We start from the raw sequence: 12,073 nt of genomic DNA, 5'->3' as shown, positions 1-12,073 counted from the left end.
ATAACAAATATAATGACGTAAACCACGCGTGTTCTAAGGTGACCGTTTCGAGGCCCGCCATGATCGTCTACTTCTTAAGAGTTCAAAGCGAAATCTAAGATGTGTATTTCACTCCTGCTTCTTACAAGCGAACACGCGCGTTTTCAAATGCCGGGTACGTGTAGAGGAAAATGGTTCAAAGAGCCTAACTGAAGGTAACAATATTCTATTACTCGCCTGGAGTGACCAAGGAAAGCCGAGATTCGAACCGAGGCGTGTACCTTCTGATCACAAGTCTAGAATCGTATCACAGAGCGGCCATCCAAACCAATTCAGATGAACATACCAAATATTTGGGCAAAAAACTCAAGGAGGGCGAAACATGTGGTACACATGGATAAATAAGAATGCATACAAAATTTCAATAGGGAACATGAAAGGAGGAGAGCCACTGGGGACAAATGGGGCAGTAACATTCAACTTCACCATAAACTAACAGGCTAGTCTACATCAGAACTGGATTAAACCGGCTCAAGGTAAGGTCCAATGGCGGGCATTTGTGAAAATGATAATTGACTTTTTGATTCCATAAAAGATGGTGAAATTTCTTGGGCATCTCTGTAAATATTAGCTTTTTAAGACCTGTGATCCATGGAGCTGATCTTAAGTAATCACCCGCTTAACGCTTTTGAGGTACAGGCCCTCCGGCCCAGTAACAAGAAAACGTCTGTACCGAAAAGGAAACGTCGGCCTCTGTGTGTACAAAAAACACAAGGGTAGGAGAACCCACGAGTTCAAGACCACTAATGTTAAAAGAACGCCATTTGAAACGATCCTGATTACAAGCGCATCTATTATCTAAACATGCAGAAGTAGCGGAATTAGAAGTTAGAAAATCAATCCCGTACACTCTTATCTATCACAGCCAATGCCCTGAAGTATGAATTAATGCTCTCGCCCCCCATTCTTGGTTTTTCAAGCGGGCGTTTCGTTTCTTGTGAAATTTCCCTACCAATAATAGGAACAGTAATTTATATAAAACGGTAGTCCATGCGGACCAATTCGGGCAAAAAATATATTCGGCCAACGCATTTTTTTTTTGCATAAAAGTTGAATGACAAATTTCTTCAATATCACTCATTCACAGGCCTAGTAAAATAAGATTCGCACGGGCAAGCTCTGGTTCAAGGCAAAATCCGACGACCATTTCACCATTTAGATGACCTGGTATCTATTCACTCTTACTTCAAACTGGATGTAAACAAACAACATGAGATTTTGGTGGTTCCTGGTCGAAGAATACTAATGCGGGCCACGAAACAGTCAAACGGGTAAGGTACATTTCTTCCAGGAGCGATTTGTAAGACACGCGAAAAATAACGTTTGCAAATACATACGCCAATCACAGCAGATTATTGCACCTTTCTTGGTTGCGTTCTCATTATATTCCGTTTGAAGTAAGAGTGAACTGACAATAGGCGTATATAAAGGTTAATATGAACACTGAAATAACTAACTAACTAACTAGATGGCTTACCGAACCCGAAGGTTCATCACCGAATTAACCAAAGCCCTCCACCGGACCCTGTCCTGGGCCAACAAAATCCAGTCTCCTTCAACTCCTATCTCCCATAGATCCCGCCTGAGATTATCCTCCCATCTACGTCTAGGTCTCCCCAGCGGTCTCTTCCCTTCAGGTTTCCCAACCAGTACCCGGTGCACACCTCTTGTCCCATCCATGCGCGCTACATGCCCAGCCCATCTCATTCTTCTCGACTTAATCACCCTGACAATACTGGGGGAGGAGTACAGATTTTTAAGCTCATCATTATGCAGTTTTCTCCACGCCCCATCGTCTTCCCTCTTAGGCCCAAATATCCTCCTCAACACCCGATTCTCAAACACCTGCAATCTGTGTTCCTCCCTCTGAGTGAGAGACCATGTTTCGCACCCATACAAAACAACAGGCAAGATTATTGTTTTGTATACTTTAATTTTCAGGTTCTTAGAAATCAGACGGGAAGACAAAATATTTTGGACTGAGAAGTAGCAAGCATTTCCGGAATTTAGTCTCCTCCTAACTTCCTCACAAGTATCATTTTGATTTGTTATTGTTGTTCCCAAATATTTAAACTTTGTAACCCTTTCAAAGGATTTATTAGCCACCCTAAGATAATTTTGCCCGCCTGTCTTCTGATGACGAGATACTAACATGTACTTAGTTTTTTCTGAATTTACTTCCAGCCCCACTTGTCTACCAGCCTCTAGTAAAACTTCTGCGTTCCTCTTTATTGTATTTATATCGTCCCCCAATAAATTAACATCATCAGCATATGCCAATAGCTGATGTGTCAGATTCAATTGCAAACCCTCCTGCCTATCTTGGACCTTCCTGATGGCGTATTCTAGCGCAAAGTTAAAGAGCAAGGGAGACAAAGCGTCTCCTTGTTTAAGACCGTTCTTGATGAGGAATGTCTCAGATACATATTTACCTACTCGAATTTTGCTACAGATTTCATTTAAGCACATTTTTATTAGACCCACTAGCTTCTTTGGTATACCGAATTCAGTAAGAATATTATATAGCACTTCTCTCTTCACAGAGTCATAGGCTTTTTTGAAATCTATAAATAACTGATGTACGGTCCCACCGAACTCCCATTTTTTCTCTAGTATCTGACGAATGCAAAAGATCTGATCAATCGTTGATCTGTTTCGTCTGAACCCACACTGATGATCCCCAATAATTTCATTCGCATATGGGGTTAATCTTGCCAAAAGAATGTTGGATAGAATTTTGTATGAGGTTGATAGCAGCGATATTCCTCGGTAATTACCACACTCAATCTTGTCCCCCTTCTTATGAATAGGAATAATTATGGATTCCTTCCATTGTTGTGGCATCTCTTCCTTATCCCAAATTAACTGAATAAGCTTATGGATCCTCATATGCAACCCTTTGCCACCTGCTTTAATTAATTCGGCCGGAATCTGATCAATTCCTGGAGATTTATAACTTTTCAACTTCCCAATGGCTAGTTCCACTTCATCTAAGCTAGGTTCTGGCACCAACAGTTCAGCTGTATGAACACTGAAATATATACATTAACCATTTGAAATCGTAGGCTGATCAATTTCTAAATAATATTTTAATAAATCAGTTATGTCAAAGAAATCACAAGCACCTCTATTGGTTAGAGTTGTTCAAGGAAACAGTCGCTGTTTGCTCTGAGAAATGCTAGAAATTACAAGCAATAGTTCAAGCCGACGGTGTAAATTGTCGCAGATCAGAAGGAACCCAATTTAAAGAAATTAGTTCGATATTTTAACCACTGCCACCGGTGAGACTTGGTGTTCTCACGGAGATGAGGTCGACGATGTTCTTCTGGGTTTTGTTGCAGTGGATACTGTCTCCATCTTTAGCCCTGAAGATGAAGACAATATGTTTCTGCCAGCGAATCTACTCGTCGTCAAAACCCAGAACATCTCCAATGTCACCAATGTTTTCTTGTAGTAGAAAAAAAGCTGCTTACCCAATGTGTCAAAATAGGGGTGGACGCAGAGCCCCTTATGAAGTTAAAAAACCCTTAACCATGAATACTATGTCGGGGAGCGCTTCTTTGAGAAGAAGTAAACAATAAAATCAATTTCACAACAAACTCCGTAAAAACCAGGCATATTCTTTAAATTAAAGAAAAATACGAACAAATGAAGCCGCGTAAGCCTTCCAGACATATTCACGAAAACACGAAATATATGAGTTCAAAACTCGGAGTTAATAATCACAAAAACCTAGAACAGTTGTGTAGAAAATAACTTCATAATTGAAAAACCAAAATGTTCGCTGATATAGCGTATAGAGACCACACGTGTGCCAAGCTTTTCCTTAGGAAGTTGATCTGGTGCTTCACGGGAGGGTTACGATCCCTTAACCACCTGTCGTCCTGCCCTTCCAAAAAATTCTAAATGGGTTCTAAAGCATCAGAGCTGCAGTGTGTTTTGGATGTCGAAAACTGATTATTAATTTTCTTAATTCAGTATACCACCACAGGGATAATAACAGTGGTTCATTTTTAACTTCGTGTCCTGGGGTTGTCACCCTAGATTATTTGCTTAAAATAACTCGTCCTATCTGTAACCCGTAACAATAAGTTACATATGCACATAACTGCCGATAAATCTGTTAGTGATATGTTCGACTATGAAACCCATACTAATGCGCCAAAGGAGTAAACAGCAGACACGTGTCTGAGTTATGAGCTGTATACCTCATGTAACACACTACGTTGTAGGCTTATGCATCATTCATATTACTCGTTACCAAAATTAAAGTAAAACATCAGTCATTTGGATTCACCATTCTGTAGCCCAATTTGACGTCCAAACAACAATAACAAGTTAACGGGCTTTTTAGGAAAAATTTCCTTTCCCCGAATAATTATTTCCTACATCCCTTTCCATGAGAACGTATTCTTACAATTTGGATATTAAGATAATCATATGCATTAATTAATTAATTCTGTTTTTACTATTTATCGTAAGTCCTTAATAAAATTATTTCAGATTTTGTTGTATTAGTTCACACGGCTTACTGAGTAAGTATCAGCAATTTTGAAAACAGACGTTCAAATACCTTTATTAACAACATTCATTACATCCACTTAAAAATACACCTTTAACACAGTCGGGGGTATTCAGCCCTTCGGTTAGAGCCTACGTGACTCGTGCCGGAAGCTCGATGGCAGTAAACTCGCTTACTTGTGGCCTCTTTCAAGCAGACGACCTGTCCAAAAGCAAATCCCGCGGAAATAAAACAGCTAAAAATAAGTTTCCACTTCGTGAATACTCACCCCAACTTCTCGCTGCTAGAGATAAGAATATCAGATGAAACAAAACATGTAATGTATTCATTCTGAAGGTTGTTTATGTACGGACCAGAACAATCTCACACCATACTACTCGTTACAAATGAATAAACACATTTCTTGAAGTCTTGGCGACTAATGTCGACCCCTCCCCCTGCTTTCAGTCACACCAACTGACGAGAGCAAATGTTAATCATACAAAATTTCTTCAGAACACACCTCAGCACATACTCGCACACAGTGATACTGTACTATACAAACATCTGTGCCGCTGCAATCTAGAAGATAATAGATAGCAAAAAACAAACATTAAAACAAAAGTTTTGTACGTCATCATTGATCGCCTGCTTAACGAAATATAGATATAATTCAAAGTTTGGCCACAAGAGTGCGAACCTGTAGTAGCTGCGGTACACATAGTTTAATGTTTTGCCACAAGAATGCGCACTTGTAACAAACCGTTCGGAGTTTGAAACCGCTTTTGAATCTGGCTATGCCATGCGGAAACAGCCGTACTTGGGAGATTAGTTCAGAGTTTGGTCACAAGATTATGCACCTGCAGTTTAAACGAGCTAAAGGACATGCGAAGAGATAACTGCAGCACTTGGTAACTATCGTTCGGAGCTTGGCGACAGGAGTGCGCACCTGCAGCTAAACGAAGTGTTGAACTGGAGTTTGTGTCCGGCTTTTCGGATATGCGAGGTCACTGCAGCAAGTTACTAGCGCTGTCTATTTGCGATGTAGGTGCTATCTCCTGGTGTCCAATGTATGAACTACGCAAGCATAACCACCACGTCCCGTTAGGTGCAGCCACCCTCATTACGGTACGAGTTTCCTTATAAGGGTGATGAAACTTGTGTACACTAGTCTAGAGCACTGACTGAGAGATTTGACTCGAGGTTAGCTGGTGTGGGGAACCCCTTAGTCCGGCAACTCGGGAGGCACTCGTGCCGAACGAGGGCTGCCAGAGGTCGCCCAAGGGCAACCGAGGGCGACCGATGTTCAGCAGGCCAGCCGAGGCCGTCCCCAAACGACGGCCAAGTCGGCACAACGAGTGGTTAGACTACTCGGCTACCCTGACTGAGGTTTTCCGTGCTTTTCCTCAGTTGTAAGGCGAATGCCAGGGTATAACTTAATAGGGGCACGGCCCGCCACCCTCCTCCCCCCCCCCCCCCCATCATGGAGGCCATCAGCTGAAATGATCTTCCCCCCGTGCCGCAGAGGCCTTCAGCCGAAACGGCCCCTCCCTCTCTGGGTTCAAACCCCAGAGATCCAACCAACCAAATTCCTTTGGACAACTTGCCTGACAGGATAACCTCCCATCAGCAGCAACAGATCCCAGTTTGAATGGTCGAGGCTCCCGCCACGACGAAACCCCGCTAGCGTTAGCAAAATTTCCGTTTTTTATATTAAGACCCTTTACCATTTCCAGCAATGCGCCTTGTGCGCAGGAATGGTTTCACCTAGGTAGGGACGATGCTTGCGCTTGAGCAGGCCTCCGCCCTCAGTTAGCTTTTTGGTTGGTTGTACACTAGTCTCTCCCATTTTCTGTAGCTTTGGGACAGTCTGATCGGGGCCTACCCACATTAACTTGCGCAAAAGGAGGAGAGAATGTAAATAAATTCTGCAGTGTAAATTACATTTTATTAACTTATTAAGCATAACTTAAATATTATATTAGTTGTACAAATGAAAATGTTATGTACAAAAAATAAGAATGAATGTCACAGTTCTGCCAAAAAAATCTGTAATTGTTAATATTCACAGCTTCTTGATATAATAGTGGCACTGTAGTGCAACTCCTGACCGACAAAAGTCAAAAGAGCAACAGTATCTAGTTTCATCCTTGCCTGTAAGTCACCATGCCATATTGAAAATGTACATCTTTTAAGGCATTAAATGTAAATGTTCCAGTTTCTTTTGATAATATAATTATAAAATGAAAGTATGTTACAATTTGGCACAAATCAATTCCTCAAATACATACTTGCATTGTTAACTAAACTGGCTTATCATACACATAGGTCATTATATACATGAAGTAGTTGAAAATCCAGGATATACAGCAAAAGGAAGCATATTTTCATAAGGCAACATTGGCAATAATCACACTTCTTAAAATTCATATTCTTGCACATAATTAATGGAATTAGAATACCGCTGTTTAAAAAGAGAAGTCAAGATAAGGGACTAGAAGCTTTACAGTTACCAATGCCAATTGGTTCCCGTCATTTTTTATTCTTACAAAGTAAAACCATAATTTTGTGTTAAAGGCACAGGAATAAGAATCAACCTTAAACACCAAAATGCTTTACTGATGTGGCACAGAGTTCATTGCCTCTTTCATACGCACGCAAGCGCACACGCATGAACACACACACACACACACACACAAATACAATATCAGCAGCCTGTTATCACCACATCATTGCTGGATTACTTGAGACACAGTGCTACTACTTGCACCAGAGACACATTCTGTACTTTATACAATATTCACACACCTCCTCACTCATCTGTATAGGAACAAAGAAAACATGCAATGATCAACCCAGCTGTAATTGCTGTGACATGAGAAAATTTGACTACCCCAACTCACAGGTTACTGCATGGCTGGTACAGTTTCAAGTGAGTCTTCTGTGCCATTGAGCAAGGTCGTGGAGAATAAGTCAACCAATTTAGACACAGATCATTATCTTGAAAGTCACTATGAGGCCATCATATTCCAATGTGAATAACAAAACTTTAAGACTTTCAAGGTGCAAAAGATGATGAAACAGTTATTACAAACAATACATATTGTCCTCTCCCAGTAAAATGCCATCCACAGCCAGTATTTATGATAATGTTGGTTAAAATGGGCACATTCAGTGAACAATTAACAAATATACAAGCATTTGAAGGTTCATAATTGTCTACATATACATGAAATATCTTCAATTTTTATTTGTAAATGTATGTATCAAAATTCATGTAATAAAATTAAGCTCTATGGTTGTCATTTGCATGGTGAATGAAAGTAATATTTTCCACATCATCCCTGTAAATTATGTGGCTTACTCAAGGAGAGATACAATCTCTGTCAATGGCTTGTGACTGCCACATTTACATATTTTATTATCTTACAAGATTGTAGGCCAATGATCAGAACAGACCCACTTCCTTCTTGATCTTGGTTTGTTTCCATGTAGGCAGATCCAAGAACTCTTCCTTAGATATTCCAAGCAGTTCCTATAACAACCAATAAGAATGATATCAGACATACCCTTTCTTCATTTTCATTTTAAATAAGTCATGATGCTTACTAAGGCTCTTCAAACCTGCAAGATAAAACAAAAGACAACACATTACCATATTTGTTTTGTTTAATTTCTGTTTATCTTGCAAAAATCAAAGTACTAGTTTATAATACCTACTTATGTATGCTTGAATAAAACTTTCTTTTTGTTCCATTCCTTGGCCACAAACAAAATAGCACAGCATATCATAATGGAAGAATGGATAGATCATGTTTACATGCCTGTGGCAGTTAAATATGCAAGAGTGAGGGGAAATCTGATTCGCACTTGAAGGAATAATGTTGAGGGTTACATTATTTTCATACATTTGTATTCAATCATTATTATAACAAAACTACACACAATCAAATCATTACAATAGTTCAGTTTTCATTATAAGAGGTATTTAATAACACCAAACCTCAGGAAAAAAAATTTGAAATCTAAGCAATTGTGTGATTCATGTGAATGAGTTTTGTATGTTTTTACCTGAAAATGCTGTGGGTCCAGATACAGTTCCAGACGAGTTGGATCCACTCCATCTGGTAGGGGTCTCTGCAGCAACTGCGCCACAGGATATGTGGAACGAGTCAGTCTAGCCAGCTCCTCCTCTACTTTCAAAACTTCCCCAGGTTTCCGTCCATCCTATGACACAGGCAACAAGAAGCTCAAACATGTAGCTTTCATTAAATCTTGCAATGGATAGCACACACAGTTGGGAGAGGTATACAGTCACCGAGACACCAAGGCTAAACTTGTGATGTTGATTCAGCTATATGGATCAGTCCTTCAAAGCCTATTCTGCCAGGAGGGAAAATGAACAGATCAGACACCTGAGAAGATGGAAGGACAACCTACGAAGATTTGTATATGATTAAACAGGCTTTAGGTCTACCTTGATGATGATGGATCACCCCATCCTCTTCTGAGCATACCATTGCTTTATAATGTAGGATGGACTCTGGAAGTCTTTCACTGACCATTCTAATGATATTTTTCTACCAATGTATCATTTGTTGTTCTGTATTTTCTGTCAGGTTTCAAATTTTTAAGTGTTGTCTAATATCTGAATTTTTTCATCTTGTATTCCTTTCTACGACTAAAAACTGATCTCATAATATGTCGGAATAGGTACCTTAACAAGACTTCAATTGGGTATTTCTGGTAGTTTCCTTTCTGTCATAAGTTTCCACAAATTAATGGAAAATCTGATCAGCCATTCTTGATTTGTTATAGGGCAGAACGTTTCCGTGACCACCAATAGATCACAGAAAGATTTTAGGTGAAAGACATGATAGACAAATCAATGGGCCCATAGTGTTTTCTTCCCTTATGCTAAAGTGTAAAGAACACATCCTAATCAATTACCTGAAGACTTATTTGTATGTGGACATCAATCTGTTTCAGGCCTATAACTATACACCACCTTTGATTGTATAATGGTGGAATGAAATACCTACCCTTATATTAAGTTCTGCTATGTCATCCCTATCTGTCCAGATAGGAAACAGGTTGGTAAACTGAAGTGGCTCAAGTCCTGCCCACACCAAGTAAGCAACTGGAGTGTCCCTGTTTTCATGCTGTGGCTGCCAGTAGTCCAGAGCAGTCTGCATAGCAGCGCGTCGTTCAGCTTGCCATCGCACTGCACCCGAGCCCCTTGCATCACAGCCTTCAGTTTCCTCCCCTTGGTGGTCAGGCCACCAGCCTTGCCACAGCCACAGTTCATTTCCTGCACTATTGTCCAGCAGGAACAGAGCTACAATAAATACAAGAACTTAATTTCTGGATGACCTGATTTCATACTATACTGAGTTTTGAGTTCATTAGACATAAACTGTTATGAGTCTAGACATGTCTGGCATCTGGCCACGATGCATTTTCAACTTCTGTGCATGTAATGTCGTGCGTTTTCTTAGAGTCTTAACCGATTACTCAGTTTTCCTTAGTCACACCTAATTTAACAGAACATGTTACAGACATCAAATTTTTATCAAACTTGGAAACTACATGACCGCTTACCTGGTTGGCTGGCAGAATATAAATCTGACTGAAGAAATGGGAAAGAAGTAACAGTTTCTGAACTGCGGTATGGACCTAAAACTTCTGTACAGCAGAATGTGCCTGACATACTGCTTAGATGAAACAGGCGAGGAGTTTTGTTGAATGTCTTGGGATTATCCATTAGAGAGACATAGAGATGTCGACTGGCTCCACCCAAAGCTGATAAAAGAAATTAGTGAAGTATAATTATATCACAAAGCAGCAGCAGTGCTGGCAACAAGGACACCAATAAAGGAATGTGTTGTATGTAGTACCCAAATGTATGAAGATACTGGAAAGCAATATTTATTGGGATGTCCTTGAAGACATTACATTTAATTCCCTTTGTTCACAGCAAAGAAGCCACCACGGGAATATTTGAAGTGAATCAGCAACTGAAGCAGCTGACATAGGAATTTGAAATTCTGTATGATGCTAGTTTTAAAAATATCCCAACTTATTTTTGAAAGAGTTATTAATTTAATATCCATAGTTCAGTTTATGTGAAATCTGTGTTATGATTATGCCTAAAAATTGTGTACAAAAATTTTTACTTTGAAAACCATCATACAGTTAATTTACTTTCATCCATTGTTTCATCAAAGACACACAACTATCCTCAAGCAGCACACAGTTCTATTAATGTTGATTCTGACTGGTTAAGCTGAAATGCTCCAACATCAGCCCTTCACTGTGGATTAATATCAGATCTGCACTGCAGAAGTTCACAATTTGGATAAAACATCCGGAGTTGTTCTGCAAATTTGTTCTGCAGACCTTTTGATTTGGCAAGAGATCTCTCCTCTTTATGTTTACATTTTCCAAGTACCATTCAGTTCCTGTCTTAAAGAAAAAACAATGTGTCTCCATTACATGTAGTAAATCCCATAAATATATTCTGCAAGCAAAATGTTGATATACAATCTCACAGCAGGTAGTTCATGTAGTTACCACTGACCATTAAACAAATATGCTGGACGTAGTTCAATGTCTGTTATGTGTAACATATAGACTTACAACATTTTTGGACATAGCTGTAGTTACACTTTTAGGTACTTGGTCATCATTCTTACAGACGGCTTATATTATTTTTATTTTGAATGTTATTTATTGCCAGCAGTCAGTATATGTAACAAAAACAATAAAATCAATCAGTATAACGGCAACAAATCATTTGAAGAAGTCGAATCAACTCCTCAGATGTTGTGTATATGAAATTTACCTCAGACAATGGACATATTCAACCAGACTGTTGTATGATAATTCAACCATTACCACAAACTGTTACAAAATCATTAACAAATCACTGATACACAAGAAATTAGTTGGATCATGCAGCAAAGACACTACAGTCTAATGTGACAAACTATTTTAACATTAGGGTTACAATGAAACTCACCTCGAAAAAATGAGTTTGTCTCTGAACCCTCACATAGTTCTTGAATATCAATATCAATATCAGATGAAAATCCAACTTCTGCTGGCCTGGAAGTCTTAAGCTGTTTTGCTGCTGCCAAAGCAATCTGTGAAACATATAAAATTAATGTCAACTTTTCAATGCCCTTTCTTAATTACAATGGGAACTCAAACTATCCTTCTCATTCTGTTCTGACTGAATACATTTTCCTTCCTGTGCTTGGAAAACACATCAGTGCCAAGCAGAGGGGAGTGTAAAGAGGAGACTACTAGTCTGGTTACCCACAGTCAGTGATGGGTGCTGAGAAATGGGAAGAGGCACGCACAGGCCATAAACTGACGGGTGAAAATGGCAAGCCACTGCAGCCATATACGTTACTACTCTGTCTATCCATAACTATTTATTTGGTTAATCTATTGTATATGAACTGTATCAACTGGTCAGGTTAACAAAGCAATGAACTGAGATGTGACAGAATGCTAATGAATGATGGA

At 39.5% G+C, this 12,073-nt stretch overlaps 2 protein-coding genes across 9 annotated transcripts in view; both read right to left on the bottom strand.

The window, feature by feature from the left end:
- LOC110834055 (Low-density lipoprotein receptor repeat domain-containing protein cueball) overlaps positions 1–5,186 on the bottom strand; it is a 47,961-nt gene extending 42,775 nt beyond the window's left edge. For 2 of the 4 annotated variants that reach the window (XM_087350317.1, XM_087350315.1), the window contains exon 1: positions 4,830–5,181. Coding sequence is in view for 1 of the 4 variants with exons in the window: in XM_087350315.1 (XP_087206441.1) it covers positions 4,830–4,890 (61 nt within the window). In the remaining 3 variants the exon portion in view is untranslated. Of the gene's footprint in view, positions 1–4,829 lie in introns of all 4 variants that reach the window. The other 2 variants (XM_022072843.2, XM_087350314.1) reach the window with 2 other exon arrangements.
- Positions 5,187–6,466: 1,280 nt separating this feature from the next.
- LOC110834074 (Supervillin) overlaps positions 6,467–12,073 on the bottom strand; it is a 138,091-nt gene continuing 132,484 nt past the window's right edge. For all 5 annotated transcript variants that reach the window (XM_087350297.1, XM_022072866.2, XM_087350296.1 and 2 more), the window contains exons 26-30: positions 11,562–11,685; positions 10,142–10,342; positions 9,583–9,878; positions 8,612–8,767; positions 6,467–8,075 (exon numbers count right to left, since the gene is read on the bottom strand). In XM_087350297.1, the coding sequence (XP_087206423.1) occupies positions 7,989–8,075; positions 8,612–8,767; positions 9,583–9,878; positions 10,142–10,342; positions 11,562–11,685 (864 nt within the window). In that variant the 3' untranslated portion in view covers positions 6,467–7,988. The remainder of the gene's footprint in view (positions 8,076–8,611; positions 8,768–9,582; positions 9,879–10,141; positions 10,343–11,561; positions 11,686–12,073) is intronic.

The sequence above is a fragment of the Zootermopsis nevadensis genome, unplaced genomic scaffold (genome assembly GCF_977971745.1).
Source record: "Zootermopsis nevadensis isolate Lab colony 2312 unplaced genomic scaffold, Znev_1.0 Znev_ptg000017l, whole genome shotgun sequence".
In the NCBI taxonomy this organism is placed as follows: Eukaryota; Metazoa; Arthropoda; class Insecta; order Blattodea; family Termopsidae; genus Zootermopsis; species Zootermopsis nevadensis.
Note: the sequence above shows the minus strand (reverse complement) of the source record. Positions and strands in the feature narration are given on the sequence as shown.